The sequence below is a fragment of the Aotus nancymaae genome, unplaced genomic scaffold, assembly GCF_030222135.1.
Source record: "Aotus nancymaae isolate 86718 unplaced genomic scaffold, 86718_ANA_hifiasm-v0.15.2.pri h1tg000010l, whole genome shotgun sequence".
NCBI classification, from domain to species: domain Eukaryota; kingdom Metazoa; phylum Chordata; class Mammalia; order Primates; family Aotidae; genus Aotus; species Aotus nancymaae.
Genome location: NW_026988421.1, coordinates 58,124,930 through 58,146,681, shown reverse-complemented (window position 1 = coordinate 58,146,681; position 21,752 = coordinate 58,124,930). Strand labels below are relative to the sequence as shown.

General features: G+C 35.2%; 1 protein-coding gene across 5 annotated transcripts in view; it reads left to right on the top strand.

Annotated features, from left to right (window-relative positions):
* CTNNA3 (catenin alpha 3) overlaps positions 1-21,752 on the top strand; it is a 1,835,081-nt gene that overhangs the window by 1,433,994 nt on the left and 379,335 nt on the right. For all 5 annotated transcript variants that reach the window (XM_064374172.1, XM_064374173.1, XM_064374171.1 and 2 more), the window contains one exon: positions 2,327-2,478. In XM_064374172.1, the coding sequence (XP_064230242.1) occupies positions 2,327-2,478 (152 nt within the window). The remainder of the gene's footprint in view (positions 1-2,326; positions 2,479-21,752) is intronic.

The window sequence follows — 21,752 nt, the reverse complement described above, 5'->3', positions numbered from 1 at the left end:
AGAATATGTTTGAGGTGTTATGAAAGATTCAGGTAGAATTTTGCCATTGTCAATCGGATATACAGTTCTGAAATTAAGGAAAAAGTCTAGATTTGAGATACGCTTTAAGAGTCATATGCATATAAATGAGAATTATGGTTTGACACTGTTTTTCCTATGTGAAGGGTATCAGTTTCGTCTCCTTCTTGCTTTGTTATCCCATCCACTGAAAGGGAGAAAGTGATTTGAGGGATTGTCACTCTAAAGTGGTATTAACCAATAGAAATTTCTGTTATCCCAAAAATTACTGTCATAATGGCCATATCTCCACTCTTCATGTAATAATGGAATGAGTTAGAAGGAAATGCTACACTCCGAGTTCAAATTATGAGTCCTTTATTTAGCTGGAGACTGAGAGTTAGCTAATGCTCAAAATCTCTCGGCCCCAAGGAAGGGGCTTGATTCTCCTTTATACCTTGATTTAGGTAGGGGAGGGGGCAGCCTAGCTGAAGGGGAATTTTACAGAAGCAGAACAAGCAACTAAGTAGTAATTATGAGGAGGCTGGTAACAAGGGGGCAGGAGGTTCTCAGATTTGTTGGTTGCTAAGGGTATTTCCATACAATCACTAAGGGGGGTAGCAGGGGGAACTTTCCATACAATCAATCACCAAGGAAGGTATTCACAATAGCAGATAGACTTGCCAAGCAGGATGTGGTTACAGTGGTTACAGGTGCTGGGAACTGTGTGAACCACTCTTAATGGTTCAAAGCTTTGAGTGCAGCATGACCCAGTAATGCACCTGAGGGGCTGCGGCAGGGAGGGAGAGACTGAGAGAGCTTTGTCAGGTTTGCAGCTAGGATGGCGTCAGTTAGGCTAACCCCGGTTAGGTTGTTACATTCAAAACGGTAATCACTAGTCACATGTATGTGTTAAGCATTTGAAATGGGATGAATATGGCTAAGGAATTGAATTAAAATTTAAGGCTAATGAATTTAATTTTTTAGTAGCCACATGCAGCTAGTAGCCACCTTTTATTGGATAGTGTGCCTAGAGAATGGACGGAGGTGAAGAGCACAGTGGATAATTTCCACAGATATGGTAGCTCAGAAGTAGGATATAGGTGATACATTTTAGCAGCTGGAGGAAAGAAGAGACCAGATAAAATGAGTTCCCGTCTATATCACCAACATTTCCTCATATCGATAACACGACAGGTAGGATTGCAACAGATGGTATGCCATACATACAGATAAAGGCTTAAATGTAGAAAAATAATGTTGATTGGTATTTTTATACCAATTAAAATATTTCTGTCTTCCAGCTTTAGAATTGTTTCTGCTAAAAATCAATCTTTTTATCTGACATCTTAATATTGGGCAGAGGCTTTCTCAATATGACATAGTAGATTTGTTTGAGTGTAGATTCTGCATTTTCGGAGTCTGAATTCATATCTCTTTTGTTACACATTAACAGAATGAATCTGTGTTAGAGTCTTGATTTCTCTGTGTCCCAGTTATTAAACTATTAATACTCGTTAATACTGGGGCTATTTTAAGATTTAAATCACTTTGAACACTTAGAAAAGTAACCTGAGTCTAGTGAAGAGTTAATAACTGTTAATATCATTAACCTTAAAAGTAAAACTGAAGAAATCTTTTTATTTGAAACACTTTGAAGCCGTATTTAAAAAGATAATCCGTGGATTGGCTTACCGATAGAAGCATCCCTGTCGTCATTCAGTGTTTTGTTGCTTTAGAGATAGTTTGCATATGAGAATGCCAGTTCCTTTTCACTAATTTTTTTATTATAGAAAAAAAAAATCACCAACAAAAAGTCTACAATATTTTTATTATTTCTGTAAGGATAGAATTAGTACTTTTAACTAAATTTTCTTCTGTTTAGCAACTCAATTGCTTTCTTTCTTTAAATATCATTGTATTTACAATTCCAAATGTTTTACACCCCAATTCCTTTCCATAATTTCTTGTGGTTTATGTTGGATAGGATGAGAAGTGATTGTATGGTCCCAAGGTTTTGTAAAAACAAAAATGATGTAAAGGAGAAAGATAATCTTTTAAAACATTTCTGTACAAATACCTTTCTCTCCAGAAGCCTGGAGTTCAGAAAACAAAAACAAAATGCCTTTCTTTGTGTTTGAGTCCTTTTACTTTTCAGTGATCCATGATGATCCTTCTAAAATTTGTGTATCTCTATATTTTAAAAATATAATTAAAGATCTATTAATCAAATATTTGTTAAAAACAAAATTCTACATTTCCTAGAAACTACTGTAGAAATCCAAAAATACAAAGAAGACAATCTTCTCCTTATTCTTTATTTTAACAGTAATTCCTGAATTTGTAACACAAGTGAATGTTGCCTTGGAAGCCTTAAGCAAGAACTCGTTGAATGTGTTGGATGATAATCAATTTGTGGACATCTCAAAGAAAATCTATGATACTATTCATGATATCAGATGTTCAGTCATGATGATTCGGGTAAGTTTGCTTTTCTTTCTATTGAATTATGGCAATACTCTTCACCATCTGGAATGCCTGGAATGATTGCAAGATATGCTTTATTTCTACGCTGTAATGTCAGTGCTGAAATCTATTAAAACTTTACAAGTTTATATGTATCCCCAAAGTCAGATCTACTGTCACAAACAACACTTTTACTTATGTATTTGGTTATAACTTATGCAGATGAGTACAATTTACTGCTGCGTGTACAGAAAAGAAAGAATTTGTTGGGTGCAGGATTTGTTGAAGGTATCTCTTAGCATGATCAGAAGCCAAAGAAAAATATATAATTTGCTTTTTTTTTTTTCTTGAACAAAAAGAAAAGAATCTTTCTTATCACTGTGGTGGAATTGATAGGAAAATGTGTTAAAACAAGGTATTTTATGGGCAAACCCTCTTATCCCAGATCATAAAATCACAGAGTGTTCTGCAAGAAATCTCACAGGGAGTTGCCAGGAACAACAAACACTTCAGTGGTCCCAGTCTGGGAGTTGTCTATTCCACCTTCTCAGGTGTGAGAGCCCCATTGGTTGCTGCGCACTGTATATACAGAAACCACAGTTGTTTTCTCTCAATTATTAATGTAAAGTGTTCTTTTAAATATTACAAAGAATGTATATTCTTTGTAAAATGCATATGTAAAGATATGAAGATACCTTATCTTAAGTGGGTTCACCTGAAGACGGACTCCGAAGTAAGGATTGGTGTTATCAGTAGTCTACTTAAGAGAAAATGAGACAAAGTGAAGCAAAGAGGGGAATAAAACCAAGAAGGTGTAATTATGAGTCACTGCAGGCAACTGGGGCTTGATCCTGCTGGTAAACTCTGGGTGCTACTGCAGAATGCACCTCAGCAGTTCAGAATTACCTTACCTGACATGAACAAACTGGAGATTGAGCCACCTATTCATCCTGGGTGAAAAGCTATCCTCAGAGGTGTCACCTGAGCCTCATGCTCAGGGCCAGTCAAGCTTTTGCAGCCAAAAAGTATTTTTCAGGCAGGGTAGCACGTGCTTGCTGCTGGAAGATTCAGTGGGATTGGTGAATCTAATTTTTAAGTATGAGTAGAATTCAATTTTTAAGCCTCTGGACTTAACTCTTAGTAAGACTGTAAGATGGAAATAGAAATGCTGAGAATATATGAGTGGAGATCAATAGTATTAATATCTGATAGGCATGCATATCACAGGCTATACTGAGCAGTCTTTAAGTCATTTGTGGACCTTGCAAAGAAAAGGGCCAACATAGGGAGCCTGGCCGGGCAGAAGGATGCTGTGGAAGAGCTTGTAAGAGAAAGTCTAAAGGTGTCAAGATGGAGAATCTAGTACTTTGAGGCTTGGGAAAACCTGAAAGTGAACCAATTATCCATATCAAAGAGAAACCTCAGGATAAATACTTGTGAGCCGCCTACAAGTGTTTTTGAGTGATTAGAAAATTTGGCCTTGTACCAGTGACTATGTCAGAGCAGCAAGAACCTTTACCAATTTTCTTACTGCAAAATTTTTATGCCTTATCTCTGTGAATTAGTGGACTAGTAATAACCCAAAGCTGGGAGGTAGGTGAATCCAGAAAAGAAATATTAAAAGTGTAAACAAGACACATGAACTTCAGGATATAGTCTTGGCAGAGTGAAACCTCCCGATTTTCACTATCCCTGAGTGGATATTTGAAATATAAACCAGTGAAATAGCACAGGGGAACCAGGGTAGAAAATTCATTTTTTTCTTACTAAAGCTATCTAGGGCTGAAAAAAAATCTTCCAGCTTCTCCCAGTTAGACGTTCTAGTATTTTTAAATTTCTTCATTATCAAGATAGCTTACTTACAGCAAATCAAATTATCTTGCCATTATTTTTACATATTCCTCATATACAGTGGTCCTCTGTAGGGCAGGAGAACAATTTATTGTAACTATCAATAGCCTTTGAGAGCATTAATTTCCCCCCCAGTCATCTCTTTTTCAAGATAAATACTTCCATTTCTGTTAACTTTTTCTCATAGGAATAATTTAGTATTTTGTGTTCTTCACTAGTCCTTATTTAATTTTCAACAAACTTCTCAAATGAGACTATCAAAAATACATTCTAATTAGTGCCTGTCCAATGTCAAATAAAGTAGACTTGTTCTTATTTCTACTGATACAGTCAACTGCTGTTAGACTATATTTTTTTCCACTTAAACACTGTTTACTGGATAGAGGTTGACTATCCTCCATCCAAAAAAAAAGAGGTTCCTTTTATTTTTTTTTATCTTGTTGGTGCCTATGTATACATTCTTTATTTTGATTTGTTGTGTTCTTGTTCTTAAGTCCTAATCCTATTAAACTTATATGATTCTTTATATAATTTATCAGATTGTTTTACAGTTTGGTTGTTGAATATACCAAGTTAGCATCAATTAGAAACGTGAAATGCAGAGTCTTAGGTTTTTAATCTAAATTACTAATAAAAACATTAAATTATATTGGCCCTTCCTCCCCAGTTAAGAGCTTTCATGTTGAGAGCCTTTAGAATCTGATGCTCCATGCCGCTGAGAACGTGTCTCTAAGTAAATGGTTTGAAAGAGTGTTTTCTGAATTTTAAGGTAGATATATTATTTCTTTAAGTACACTTTAGGGCCAAAAAGATAAAGCAAATAAAATCAGAGCTGCTGTACTTGAAATCAGGCAGGAGTAGCCAGAGGCCCATCGTCTGTCTCTATACCCCCAGTTCCCTAAGCAGCCTCTAGGGGCAACACAACTTCTACAGGGATTCCTTGGAAAACGATCCACAAACTTATGGACTTAATACCCAACTGGGTTATAGGATAAAAATAAAAGTCTCACTTAGGTGCAAGTAAATGAAAATTTATCCATTTTTTTCTTAAAGACTGTCCCTTTTTCACAGAGGATAATAAACTTGATCTGGTCTAATCTTCTTTTCACAAAGTCAAATTTAATGCTGACCAATATTCTGGCTTTAGAACTCCAAAGTATTTTATCCTTTCTTCAAGGTACCTAAAAAGTGTCAACATTAAAATAATACATGTATAATTATCCAAGCTCAGAGAGAGATAGACTATGCCATTGAGGATATTTGTGAGTGTTATAGTATCCCATTTTATGTCTGAATTTTTATGTGTACTCTTCAGTACCCTTGAAACAATAAAATACTAACTCAAGATCAGAACTTGGCATTTTTAGGGTTTCATAAAAATATATTTATATCTTACTGTTTGTTTTGATCAATAATTATGCTGGCAGTTGTTTAAAATTCTAGGATAAATACTGTCACATTTCATGTTGCTATGTAGACAAATGAGGTTATAGACTATCATACTTAGCAAACTCATAGAATAAGCAGTATTAAATATTTTGATCTGTTTGGTATTTCATATATGTGTAAATTTTGCAACTATTAAGAGTTCATAATATAATGGTTAAAACTAAAGAAGGAAATCTTACTTTGCCTCCATTTCCTCCTTTGTAAGATAGACATGGTATTAAACCTACTTCAAAAGATTATTAGGCTGACATGAGTTAATAGAAATGAAATGCTTAGTAAATAGTAGGCTCTAACAAGAAGATAGCTACTACTACTATTACCACAGAGTCTGTACTTATTAGACCCGCTGAAGCTACTTGATATTTTTGTATATCTTGACAAATATTAACTACATAAGCATGTCTGTAGAGCAACATGAAGGGCAAAGTCCTAAATCAAGAAATCTGTTCCTTTATAAGGCAATGTTTAAATAAGAGGGTACTTATATTTATTAACATCAGGTATCTAAATTATAGACTATTTAATGCAAATTATGCTTTTGAACCCATATTAGTTTAGGGTAGTATTATAATTTCACACATCATTTTTATAGACCCCTTAAAACATGAATGAGAACTGAAGTCTCAATATTCATCTTTTTTGGTAAAAGATATTTAACCACAAATGGAGGAAATTTTAAAAGAGGAATGTAATTTAATTGAGAGAGACAGTAGTGTAAGTGGCCAGAAGTGAAGTATCCTCAGAAAAAGAAACAAGATTCAGGTAAAATTACTCCTGTCATAGGCATTCAGAATGTAGATTTCATGTGTTTCCTTTGTAGATTTTTATATGTGCCTTATCAAAAGCACTTCAAAAATATAGAGATACTTTCCAAAGTTAAATGTGTTGATTTTCAGGACCATAACTCAAATTTGCGTTTTCTGTGTTTGTTTTCTAATTCTATATGTCAAGGAATAGGAACATATTTTGTATATCTGACTTGATGGAAGTTAATTTTTGAGGAAACAAAGAAAAATAAGATAAATTTACATGGTCCAGTTTACATTAACTGTTTTTACATGAATCATTTACATGGCTTCTAGAATTGGGACACAGTGTGATATACAATTTCAAGCTATATAACCAGACAATCTTTGGGTCTCATTCTATTGCACCTACAGGAATGAGTCGATTTATGGCTTTTCCTGGAACTACATATAATTCTCTCAATTGAGATTACTTGCAGTGTCATGACTTCTGTAAATTTCTTTCATTTTCTTCCATAACTTTTTTTTCTTCGTGGCCTTAAAAACATCTCTTCTTAATGTGTCTTCCAGACTGAACTTCTGTCTATTTGAAGTTTCATACTCAAACTATTAAAGGGAAAGGCCTTTACAATTTCAGTTAGTCACTAATGTAGAATATTATCTTCTCCAATTACAATTCTGTGGAATTAAGTTTGGGAATGGGCAAATACTGAAAGAATATTGTGTAAAATCAGAAGACCTGAGTTCAAGTGTCAGCTCTACATGTTACTGCTTCTATTTTGACTTTACATGACATCATCTGTTTCTTCACTGCTAGGGTAAATGGAAGAATATTTTGGAATTTCTACTTTTAAGAATCATTGTATGTAAAAGTAAAGGACTGAACAGTGTTTCCTGAGATTGTGAAAACGATGAGACTGTCCATGCCTAAATGCAAATTAGGGCCAGGTGTGGTGGCTAATGCCTGTTTGGGAGGCCAAGGTGGGCAGCTTGCCTGAGCTCAGGAGTTCGAGAACAGCCTGGCCAACATGGCAAAAACTAGGCTCTACTAAAATACTGTTAGCCAGGCGTGGTGGTGCGCATCTGTAGTTCCAGTTACTTGGGAGGTTGAGTCAGGAGAATTGCTTGAATCTGGGAGGCAGAGGTTTCAGTGAACTGAATCATGCTGCTGCACTCCAGCCAGGTTGACAGAGCAAGACTCCATCTCCAAAAAGAAGAAAAACAATGCAAATTAAATAAGACTTGGACAATAGAGAAATACAATGATATAATGAAACTCAATGTATATATTTTAATATAGTAGCAACTAACAATTGGAAAATATTATTTTTAAAGTAGAATATATAACAGCATCCAAAATTATAAAATAAATAATAATTTTAACAAAACAAATATAAGATCTAGACTGAAAATTATAATACAATATTAAGAAAAATTAAAAACACCTACATATCTGAAGAGATTGATCATATTCCTGTAGTTGGAGACTCAATATTAAGATGTCAGTTATCCCCAGATTGACTTACAGATTCATTTATCACTGTCTCAAACAAATTCTCAGCAGACTCTTTTATGAAAATTGATCATTTGAGATGGTTACATGGGAGTATACATTTGCCAAAACTCATCAAACTGTGCATTTAAAGTTGTATGTAAATGGATATTAATAAAGTTCATTAAAAAATAACTAACTCTGTAGCCAACACCTCGGAAAATAGCTAATTTTAAATAGATAAAATCATACCAAACTACAAATTAGGGCTAATTATAAAAACTTACGTGGACTATTAAAAATGCTGATATCTCAAATATTATAAAATTAATAACACCTTTCTACTTTATAACTGACTGTTTGCCAAATAATTCTAATGCGTGGGAGTCCTCTTTTATTTTTTATTTCTCATATTTGTGAATCATTATTTACTATTTTAGATCAGGAGTTGGCAAATTTTGACCTTTTGGCCACATTTGATCCACCATATGTTTTGCATGGCCTGTGGCCTAAGAATGGTTTTAATATTTTTAAATGCTTGAAAAAATTTGAAAGAAGAATATAATATTTTGACTTATGAAAATGATATAAAATTACAATTTTAGTGTCCATAAAATGATAATTTTAGGGTCCATGAAATTATATTTGAAACATGACCCAGCCATTGGTTTATATCTATGACTCTCTGTGCTACAATGGCAAGGATGAGGAGTTATGAGGAGACTATAAAGGCTCACAAAGCTTAAAGCATTTGCTATCTGACCCTTTACAAAAAAAGTTTACTAAACCTTGCCTTAGAGATTTTGTTGTAGCCTTTAAAGAAATCCTGCCTGGCTTTTCCAAGAATCCACTCACCTTTTCATCAGTTTTCCTTTATGCATCCAATCATCCCAAATATTTGAATGTTAGAGTTGTCTTTTCTTGGAGGTTCCTGGAGTTATACAACCACCTAGACTGACTCTGCTAACCCTTTCTATTCACAGTCTAGGGTCTCAGGCTGTACTCCCCACTCCCCTCTTTTCTTCTTTTCACCCTGATGGCTTGCCATTCATCCAGGTACTCTTTTTCTCACCCTTTCTTTTTATATCAAACTCTTTTTTTTTTAATTTTCAAATTGTATATTCATGCCCTGATGCTTTTCAAATAAAGTTGTTTAATTACCATGACCCACCCTTCTCCAAAGGCTGCCAGGAAGTTTTTACATTCCTTTTGATATTTTTTGCATTATTTGTTCAGCATGTAAAATTAAATTTTAGCCTCACCTTTGATTATTGTACATTTTGAAATTCAATTTTTAAGGTTTATAGAATGTTGAAATTCATCAACTATATTCTCTCATTTCCTTTTTTCCTTTTTTTTATATCAGACCTCCCCTTATTCATAGTTTTGATTTTCATGGTTTTGATTTTCATGGTTTTAGTTATCTGTGGTCAACCACACTCTGATAATATTAAATGAAAAATTCCAGAGTTAAACAATTTATAGGTTTTTAATTGTGCACTCTTCTGAGTAGTGGGATGCAATCTCATGCTGTTCTGTTCTGTTTTTCCTTGGATGTAAATCATCCCTTTGTCCAACAGATCCATGTTGTCTGTGCTCCCCTTCTATTGGTCACTTAGTATCGCAGTTCTTGTCTTCAAGTAACCCTTATTTTACTTAATGTTGACCCCAAAGCGCACATAGTGATGCCGGCAATTCTGATATGCCCAAGAAGCTGTAAAGTGCTTCCTTTAAGTGAAAAAGTAAAAGTTCTTGACTTAATAAGGAAAGAAAAAAAATCATATGCTGAGGTTACTAAGATCTACAATAAGGGTGAATATTCCTATCTGTAGGGTTGTAAAGAAGGAAAAAGAAACTAATGTTAGTTTTGCTGTCACCCCTCATACTCAAAAGTCACAGCCACAGTGTGTGGTAAGTGGTTAGTTAAAATGGAAAAGGCATTAAATTTGTGGGTGGAAGACAGAAATAGAAATGTGTTCTGATTGATGGGAATCAGATTAGGAACTATCCGAGATTTCTGGCATTCACTGGAGGTACTTTTTCCTGTGGATAAGGAAATTTATACTCTTTGTGCTACAATTGCAAGGTTGAGGAGTTATGAGGAGACTATAACGGCTCACAAAGCTTAAAACATTTACTTACTATCTAACCCTTTACAGAAAAAGTTTACTAAACCTTGCCTTGATCAGTATAGTATTAATTATGTCTAAAGATTATTGGGAATACAAATGAGTTTACATAAGTATATGCTAAGTGAGTTTAAAATATGGTGACAGGATGAGTATATATAGGGCTTGACTTGCACAGGACAGTATTGGATTATATTCTCTTTTACGTTCAGCTGTGCAATTTGGAGGATAAATTGGTAAGCTCACTTGTTTCTGGATCCTGATGGTACTGCTTGAGGTCCTGTGGTGCATCCTCTCCACCCACAGGGCGACAGTTCCCGGCGCTTGGCGCTAATGATCATAGTTCCCTGTCAAGCCAGGTTTTCTAACCCCAGGGAACAGTTTCTCTCCATAGTCCTATCTGCTATCAAATGCGAGCTTCTCCCCTTCATGCTTTTCAGATACTATGTTGACTGTGGAGAATTTATTCAGGCACCATTTCAAATTTATTTAATGTACAAAGACTTCGTAGCTTTTCATTTTTCAGTGTTAGGCAGATTTCCTAAATTCATCCAAGTCACTCTACTCTTCAACAACATCGCAGGAGTCTTCACATGGAATACCTGTTAAAACGCTTTATCCTTTGTGGAAGTAATGTGAGTCTTTTCTAGTGTCAGGACCAGTTTGTAAAGTAACCAGCTACCAGGGGGATTCCTAAGGGAACTTCATAAAAAGCCAGTAGCAAAGGAACCTTAGTTTTATATGCAAATTTAAATCAAATGTTAGTGAAAAGAAGTCTGTAACAGGACTCTTGCTGTTTCTTCTGGTAACAGAGCATAAGGTAGGGAAACCTTAAAGAGCTTGCTGGCACTGGTCAGCAAGAAGTCTTACGCTCTCAACACATTTAATGGTTCTTCCTCTTTTGTATCCCATTTGAAGAAACTTTTGACTAAGGGAACAGAGGTGACTAGAGTAGGAAAAAGATATTCAGGAAACATGTTAAGCTACAAAAGCAGTGCCAAAGGGTCAACACCACTGGACTGGCAGGAGGGTCCATGGTCCAGTAGGACTTTGATGCGGTCTAGTCCTCCACTCTGCTCTACACAAGTGCAACTCAGAACTTTGGACTAAAAGTAGCTGAATATAAGAAGCCAAGCATCTCCCTTTGATAACACATTCAGGTGTTCAGGGGAAATGGCTAACATTGTGAGTTATGGGGAAGACACTTACTTGCAGGGTCTTAAGAGTTTTTGGTTTGCTTTTTGATAAGTGAATTATTAAATGTCATATTAATTATTACAAACTTGTATAAGTAAATAAGTTAGATTTATATTCAGTATTAAATCTAGTAAGTTTTATTGTTTTGTTAAAAAGGTTTGTTTTTATCCTAAAATGTCTTAAGGAAAGCTAATCTCTTACTTCAAACATAAAGTTTCTCTGCCTATCTACATTTTAAAAACAACTTTTAGAGAGCTGAATAAGCCTTCTAGAGAAAATAATATGAAAAATATAACTTATAAAATGACAAATTTTAGAAAACAGGCTTTAGTATAGCTAATAGAGGGAGGGAGACTGGGAATTTTATAACTCCAGTATCTGTAAATTAAATAATGGAGTTTCAAAGGGAAAAATATTCTGGAGCAAAAGTGAATAGAGGTGCTTGAGGTCATATACTGGGAGGGAGTCACAGGAAGAGATTCGGGGTCTTCAGGCACCTGAATGCCTAAAGAACATTTTCTTTTACCATAGGAGAATAAAACAGCTCAATGTTTTTATACCATGGGAGCCTTTAGACTCCACAGACTTTCCTTTGTTGATGGAACAGTTATAAACACATAAATCCCAAGAACCACTTTTTGGGCAATTTGTTAAAGAGCACTTATCCCTGCTACTTCTCTTCCCTACTCCCTGAGATTCAGACACACTGGCCTCCTGGCTGTTCCCCCAATTCCTCAGACAGACCCATGCTTCTGGCATCTGTCCATCGACTGTCCTCTCTAACTGTGATGCTTTCTTCCAAGATTCTGCACAGGAGGCCTCTTCAGGCCGGCTTCATCCTTGCATTATCCAACATCTTACACTATATAGATCCTATATAAAGCCACATCTAAAAATAGCATCTCCCACCTTAACTACTCTTTATCTTCTTATTCAAGTTTATGTTTGCATAGTGTTTGTCATGCCAATTGACATATTACATAGGTATTCATTTATTTATCTATTTTCTTTCTTCCCACAAAATAATGTAGGCTATATGACATAAGAAATATTTAGATCTTTTCATACTGCCACGTGTGCACCTGTGCAACAACCTTGCATGTTATTCACATGTACCCCAAAACCTAAAATGCAATTAAAAAAAAAAAAAAAAAAGAAATATTTAGATCTTTAAAACAAAATCTGTCTGGGTGCAGTGGCTTATATCTATAACCCCAGGACTTTGGAAGGCTGAAGCAGGTGGAATGCTTGAGCTCAGGAGTTTGAGACAAGCCTGGGCAACGTCGTGAACCCCCGTCTCTGTAGAAATCACAAAAATTAGCCAGGCGTGATGGTGCATGCCTATACTCCCAGCTACTTGTGGGGCTGAGGCAGGTGGATGGCTTGAGCCTGGGGGGTCGAGGCTGCAGTTTGTGCCACTGCATTCCAGCCTGGGTGACAGCCTGGGAGACCTTGTCCCCCACAAAAAAAGTTATAGTGTCTTACAATTAAATAAAGTGGTTGATTTGGTTTCCAGATTTTGACATTTGTTCAAACTGTAATCACTAGGCTCCAAGGAATTAAGGACAAGAACGTGTGGTGTTACTTTGTTAAATTTTATACCACAAAAATGAAGGATAGTAGAAGCTACCTTGAGATATATTTTCACCAAGAATTAAATTGGCTTGATCTCTTATTTAATATGGTTTTAAGAGTTCCAAGGATGTGTACTAAGTGTTGTATTTTGTGGCCACTGATGTAATTATGAATGCACAGTGTGTGTCTGTTTGGTGCTATTTGTCTTAGTAGAAGCTTCTGTAAAGTTGGATCCATGTGGTTGTTTTCAAAGTTCTTCATTTCACCTAGTTCAGGTGACAAGATTACTCTTTAAAGATGATGACAGTTGTAGAACAGCCCTGATGAGACTTTTTGAGTGTATGCATTAGCTGTTGGGTTGTGGAAGAAAGAAACATCCTAAGGATAGAGTTTGTGGAATGTGCTGGAGTGTATTTTATGCACATTATCCTCTATTATCAGTCCCTTGGTGTTATAAGCTCTAAAAAGTCACAAAATTATCTATAAATTTAATGATTAAAATGTGTTTTATATTGTCTTATATTGCAATGTTTGGAACAGAAATCAGAAATTTAATTAAAGTCATAAAATATAGAAAGATCTCATAACAGAAATTATTTGTAACCTTAAAAATGGCTGTAAAATACATTTTAACAATTCCATAGTGGTCTGTTTACTAAAAAATACAAAATTAAAACCAGGGATTTTTATATATCTTCTATTGTCTCTAAAATTAATTTTGGGGGATTAAATTCACAGTTCCCATTTACCAAAACCTTTCGTTGACAATGCATTTACAAATGGCTAATCTCTTCCAGTGGATTCTCCTTATTTAACTCTTAGAGGACAAACTTATTTTCTATTTGCCTCTACCTTCAAGGAAATTCCCATTACTTGGAATATCTTTGTAACCCTGTGTAAGTCATGTAGTCTTTTAACCAGATTTGCATTTGTAAAATGGGGATGACAAAGGTATGTACGTAAGGATGGTTCATCAGAGTTTAAAAGGGCTAATGAATGCAAAGCATTTATTAAAATTTCTAGGACATTGTAAATGCTTAGTGAGTATTAATTTATGTAGTAGTTAGAATAACAAATACTAATTGCTGTAAAATACAACCTCCAGATCTCGGTAGCTTATTGCAATGATGGTTTATTTATCAACCTTACATTGGTCTGATGCTAGCCTGTTTTCTTGAATAGGTCTCTACAAGGTAGTGACTCAATGTTTCAGGATCTGTATAAGCTGGACTCCACGTCACTGCTGAAATGGGAGAGAGGGTAGATGATTAAATAGAAAGTTTGGTGGCCAAACCTCAATGTGATATATTTTTCTCTACATCTCATTTGACAAAATCCAATCAAAATGACCTGATTAAACTGCAGAGGAGCTGGTGAATGCCCTCTTCGTCTGTGTCTAAGAAGAAGCAGGACTGATGAACACATAAACGTTCCTTGTCACACTCTTTGTTCTAGTTATTATTGCTGTATAACAAATTACTCCACACATAGTGGTATAAAACAACCATCAATGTATCATGCTCACACATTCTGTGGGTCAGGAATTTAGAGAGGGCGCAGACACCTTCTTGTACATGTCTGATGTCTGGACTAAGGAAGAGAAGACTGAGGAAGGCCACATTTAGCCTCTTATGGGACTTGGCTTTCTCACAGCGTGGCAACCTCCGGATACTCGGGCTTTTAGTGTGACATTCTAGGGATCCAAGAATAAGTATGACAGTTAACAAACCATATGCCATATTGCCTTTTCTAACCTAACTTTGGAAATTGTAGAGTGTCACTTCTGTCATAGTCTTGGTTGCAAGCAAGTTAGAAGCCTCCAAGATTCAAAGGAGAGGAGACATGAACCCCCATCTTTCAATGGAGAGGGTGTAAAGGTCAAAAGGAGCATGTGAGATGAAAAATAATATTGTACCCATTTTTAGAAAAATCAAAGTGACCCACTTCTGTCATCCTGCTCTTTTTATCGTAGTCATTATCATCATTATCATGATCATAATTTTTAACAATTATAGTTATTTTAACTGATTAATTGTGTGCTCTTTAGTCAATTTAAACAATTTTTTGTGTATTAATTAGTAAAATAAAGCAGTCCAAAAAGTCTTAAATCACTTCAGGTAATTATTTGTTTAATGACAGGTAAAGATTTAGAAGGTATAATTAATCAAATATTTTAATGAATAGAGTATTAAATTGCCATATTTTAACATCTTCTATAAATGTATCTGCTGCCGATGTAAGATGTTAAGCTACACATAATATTTTTGATACCCTCTTCTAAAAAGTCCCTTTGAAATAATAATAGCTAGAAAGTATAAAACAGAATAAAAGTCTTGAGGAGAGTATGTGGAAGGTGAAATTATCCTGAACATGGGAAACATAAAATGAAGAAGACACCATATTAAGAAGTAATTTTCTATCCTTTACAGGATACAATCACTTGGAAAAATGGTTGAGTACTTTCTATCTTTTAATCACTGTGCCAGGTTTTAAGAATGCAAACATGAATTGAGTCATTATCTTTTCTCTCAAGTAACTGGCATTCTCATAGAATAAAGAGGTACATAGCAAATGACAAAAATACATTGTGATAAGTAATATAATGGAAGCACGTGGAACCATTTTTTAAAATATAGAAGCTTTAAATTCTGCCATGGAGAAAATTATGCAAAGATGTAGCCGTTTGGTGACATTCCAGTTGTGCTTTGATTAATGAGTCAGAGTTGTGTAGTTGGAATCATGGCTTAGCACGTTTGCAAGGATATAGACGTAAAGACAGGAGACAGAATTACGATTAGGCGAAGGGTACCTGGACCCCAGTGTACCGGTGAAGGATAAGTAGAAACGTAAGCAAAGTTCAAATTTTAAAGAGTCTTCATACATGTCAAAGAAACATGACCTTGCTAAATGGCAAGAGGAACAGAATTACTAGGCTTGGTATAGAGTATTCAAAATTCATCCTCTGTATTTGGGGTGGCAGCATAGTCATCACTTTAACTTTCTCAGTCATCCACTTTCAGTCGCCTAATATTTACAAATTGAGATTATTTTAGCAAGAGAGAAGGAATAAGAAGTAATTGAGTAGACAACAAACAATCTCTTACAATATATTTACTATTAAAGGAGGATAGAAACTGTAATCAGATACTAATTATACCGTTTATGCCTCACTAAATGTACTGATCAAATGTAATTTTCAGAGATTTCTCTTTCTCAGGATATGGAACCTCTCCAAAAGGGACTTCGGAAGAGTGATACAGATAATACTACTAATAATGATAATAACAATAATAATAGGAAAAAGTGAGGCTTGTATTTGGAACAAGCATTTTTGTATTTGCAATGAGCTGAAGCCAAGCATATGTAAAAGTATTTCTAACCTCTTAACTGTCTCAGAGGAGATTTAGGAAATCAGACTGGCAGTCAGGCCTGTTCACCACTAGAGCAGCCAAGGTGAAGGGATTGAAACCAGCTTCAGGGACTCACTGAGTCTGTTCCAGGGTATAACATGTCACTGATTACAGAAAATGTTGGTGTTAAATTGACAGAATAAATTGCTAATCAAAATGCAAGTGGGAGATGTCAATGCAAAACATATGAACTCACCAATTAATGCACAGAGAATCATTTTCTCCTTTAAATGCCTTATTTATTACGTCTGAAGCCTTACATGTTAGCTTCAAAAGAACCACATCAATCAGAGAAGGCTGAAAGCCAATGTGTTAGGCTGTGATGAGCACAGGATTAGAGATCAGAAGACCTTGATCCTCGTCTCAGCTACATGCTATAGTAGCTCTGGAGTCCTGGGTTTCTCCTTTTGATGCATTGTTACATGGTGTTCTAATATATAAGGGAGGGGATGATCACATGATGTTCTAATATATAAGGGAGGGGATGATCACCTTGCTTATGGCACATTTTCAGGGCCCCTTCCTTCCTTCTTTCCTTTCTTCCTTCCTCCCTCCCTCTCTCTCCCTCCTTTGTTTCTTTCTTTGTCTTTTATACATTTATTGTCTTTTTATTCATTTCCTTTGGTTTTATTGAGTACCTACTACATGCCAATAACTCTATCAAATGCTTAGCCACATAGAGATAGATAAGACAGATAAGATTGCCAGTTTTATGGGGTTTACATTTTTGTGGCAAGAGACAGAGAGTGAAGTAAAAAAGATATGTTTAAGGTAGTTATGATGAGTGATAGAAAGGAAGTGGGATGATATGATGGAAAGAAAATTGGCCTAAGAGATAAATCACTTTAAGTCAAAGCAGTCTCTTCTGCTCTAAGGTGGTCAAATTTGAGTTAGTTATTAAGAGTGGGACAGCAATTTTAAAACACTGAAGGAATGTTTTAGGCAGAAAAGAATAATTGCAAAGACGCTAAAATTTGGAAATACTTTTTATCTTGTTATACCTAAAGAACAGGAAGGAAGCACTATTTCTAAAAGTTACTGAATTGAGGGAGGAGAGTGATAAGAGTTTAGAAAGGAAGACAGACAATAAGTTATTTTGGCCTTTTCATACATGTTAAGCTGTTCAAATTTTGTTCCAAAGCATTGATAACTATTGAAATATCTTTAACAGGAGAGTAGCATGATCCAATTTGCGTTTTAAAAAATTCCTTCTTGATTTTGCTGAATGTTGACTTTCCAAAATACCTCCAAAAGTGCGTTAATCAAGCAAAACTGCAACTAAGACTTAGTGCAATAAAGGCGAATACCACCTTGACAGTGTTAGTAGTGTCTCAAGGTGGAGAAGTTAGAGAAGCATTTTAAAGTCTGTGCTCAGTGATTTTAAAGTTCATCTTGCCAGAGAGACGACTGGTTGCATTGTGGTGATAGAGTGGATTTGGATGAGTGGATAAAATGAATTGAAGGCTTGGTAGTAACTGTTTCAGTTTTCTCTTCCAGGAGCAGGTATTTCCTGGAAAAAGCAGCTAAGTATTGTTTTGCTTGCTCTTAGTATTATTAACACAGGAACAGGAAGATCTGCCCAGTCCCTGTCTCTGTAGGACAGAGGATTATGTCATTTTCAGTTCTCACCAATCCGTAGGAAGTATGTTGTTGGAAATGGAGAATAGACAAGAATAGATGTGAGGATACAAGATACAAGTCTGTTGTACTTGTCCAGGTAATAGGTAATGTTGCCATAGATGAGAGCTGCACTGTCCGGTATCGTAGTTACATATGGCTATTGAGCACTTGCACTTTGGCTGTGTGAAATGAGATGTGCCATGTAAATGCATGACATGCAACAAATTTTGAAAATTTAGCAAGAAAAAATGATATCAAATATTGCATTTATATATATTTATATTTTACATGTTAAATTGATGTCAGCAATATATTTCAACCAACTATATCCACAATATTATCACTTTGACTTGTACAAATTATTTTTTAATGTGACTACTAGCAAGTTAAAAATTCCATATGTTGCTTGCATTATATTTATATTAGAGAGTAATGCACTAGAGAGTTGACAGAAGATGTAGACAAATTTGAAACATATTTTGGAGATAAATTGACTGAAACTGCTGGGAATGAATGTGGGATTGAAGGAAATTGGGAAACATGTGGCTTTGGGGTTCTTTGTTTTGGGGCATTGCGTGTGTGTGAAACTAACTTATGGAGTTAAGGAAGACTTGAAGGAATCAGTTTTGGGTAGAAGTCTGATTCCATTTCAGTGGCCGTTAGACATTGAATTTGCTTAGACATTGAATTGTAACTTTATAGTTACATTATATCCATTATGGGTATATGATTTTGGAACTTAGAACATAAATTTGACCTATGGAATCGTTTTTTCTTAAGGATGTAATAACACACAGACAGAGTATATTAGAACAGAAAATATGATATAGAAGCAAACATATTTAGAATTCATGTTGAAGAGGAGGAGCTACAAAGGAGATTGGCAAGAAATAACTGGGAAGGATAGAAAGAAAACTAAGAGACTGCTATCTCAGAAACTAAGGCAAGTGTGTTTAAGTTGTGTACAGTATTACTTAGAAGACCTATAAAGATTACACGAAAATATGTTCATTGCATCTGGGGACATGGATGATGAAATAGGTAATGTACGTTTAGATAGTCAGTGAACTGGTGTCAGGGTTTCCTGGAATTGATGACTAAGGCTATAGCTGGTGAAAAGAGCTAAACACTCTAATTGCAGGTTGAGAAAACTGCCAGCCTGTGAGGACTACCATACTTCCACAGGACTTAGATATAATGAGGAGATTTGGGACAGGGATAGAGGATTAGACTTTCCAAAATGTGCTGTGTTTAGAGAGATTAAACTGTTGTATCCTTTCCCTTTGGGTAATTTTATGTTGTCCTTACACTATCATAAGGAAAACAAAAGATACTCTGATACCCTGACAATGACTGAACCCACATTCTGTAAAGTGGGTCTCTTTGTACTTTATACAGGCATAAAGTGATACAATTGTAAACAGTATATATAGTGTTATGATGAGAACTTCTAGTTGTTAATGACTCTTAATGTGTCTCAAACCTAGCTCAGTCTTTTTTTGTTGTGTTGAAATATGTTATATATTTTTAGAAAGCCTCTTCTTTCTTATATCCGTATGAATATCTGCAGAGAGCCATTAGTCTTAGCTTTGTGTACTTTCTGAAAATATTTTCTTTAGATACATTGCTTACCCACTGATTTTTTTTTTTGGAGAGACTTGCTTTGTTCCAATGTGCTCTGCAGAATGCTTCCACCTACTGTGTTCTGTTAACCTCCAATGATGGCTTTTGCCTAGCTCTCTGAGTTCTTTCTCTAATGTAAAGACTTAGCTCTACCTGTGTTTCCTCTCCCAACTATATGTCTATTATCGTAATTAGTTTTCTTATCATAGATTCAGTGAGAATAATAGTTTCAAATCACTTTAAGATGAAAATATTCCTTTCTGCTTGGGTCACAGCTTAAACAGATTCACCCACTGTCTACTTCAAGACATTTCCTGTGTGAGGCTAATGAACATTCCTCCACTTCAATCCTCTCCTCTGTTTATGACTTTATGTCCAATATGTGGTAGATTACAAACCCACATCGAAAAAAAAAACCTTATATACATAAAAATATATATTAGTTAATGAAAATATTTAAAGTAATATTCCTATAAGAATAATACATTCTTGTTATGCCAAATTAAATAATATAGGACAGTTTGTAGTAAAAATTTTAGCCTGACTACCTCTCTAGCTCAGATCTTTCTCTTCCAGGGCTAATTGTTTCTTAAAAATTTTCTATGTATCCTTTTATATCATTTTCTTCATAAATCATATTCATTTATGTATATGTATCCTTTGGTTCTACAAAAAAAGAAAACCATTTTATGGCTGTTCTTATAAAACTTGATTTGATTTTTATAATTTTATAATAAGTCATACATTAAGTTCTCTTAGTTATAACCCAAAATAAAAGTTAGTGTGGACCCATACCTACTACTGTTGACACAGCTCCTTCTTGTAAGCTTTTCCCTTATGTGGGGAAAACATGAAAGAATAAAGGGGAAAGACAAAGGCAATACACCAGAAACAAATAAAAACAAATAGTCATTTGAAGGCTTAGATTTAAAAATATGGAAAACCAATATAATGTTGTTAATGGAATACTATGATGCTGCAAAAGTTGAATCATAAAACCATGAAATAACAGTGCTGAGTTGAGGAAAAAAATTGCCTATCTCAAAACCCTTGGAGGGCTTTGAGACCTTCAGAGGTGAAGTGAATTACCTATATCCATGTAGCTAATTAATGTCAAAGCTGGAATTAGAATTCAGGTCTGCTGACTCCAAATTCAGTGTACTTTTGATGTTATCACAACCAAGTAACCATAATAGGTTCATTGGCCAATGTGTGCAAAAAGTCAATATGCTGAGACATGAGGTTGCAGCAGAGAAAAAGGTTTAGTTGTTGGGCTGTCAAAGGAGAAGATGAAGGGACCTCAAATCCAACTCCTCAGGTGGTTTTGGGGCTGGGTTTTTAAGGGTTTTGGAGTAGGTCGAAGCATGAAGATTGTTGATTGGTGGAAGAGTACAAGGAGAAGTCATAGGATGGGGAAAGGAAGAAACTGTATTCTCATGTTGATTCTGTTCCTTTGTGAGGGTCTGCAAACTGGTTGATATCAGCTGTTCAACTGAAACTGGGAATCTGAAGAACATCTTTGAGCAATTCTTAAAGAAAGGCCTTATGATTCTGATGTCAGAGATTCTATCTGTAAGAACAGTGGGAACGGGGATACAAATGACCAGAATCTACTGACTTTCAGTTACAGGGAAGTGGGTCAAAGTACACCCTGATTAATACTTATTTATAGCCATATTTCTGTCCAGAATTCTTGTTAGCCCCTGAGAATGTCTTCAACCCTGGGTTTATACTAACAAAAAGGACAAGCAAAACATACTATATTAATTAAATACGATTGCAATACAATGTGTTTAATACAACATATTGTATTAATTAAATGCAATTTTCAAAATATTACTTAAAGAACTGTGTTTGAAATCATTGGCTAAGAACAGAAATAGAAGGATTAGAAAAAGGGACAAATGACAAGTAGCTTGGAGGGAAGGTCAAATTAGTTTCTCTGTAAAAGAAGATGAGGTAGAAAGATCAAGTGAAATAATTTAAATGTATTGAATTTATTTAAGAAGTGAAGCAAAGAGAAAATGCCCTTCAGTTTAAAATAAAATTCCCAACAGAAACTGAGAAGATCAAGTAGAGGTAAAAGTTATACCCTTGAGTTGCCAATAATGAAATCTAGCCTGAGGGAAGGAAGTTTTCTTGAGAGATCACTACCTGACAGGAACTTTACATGCATTCTCTCATTTTACCCTCAAAG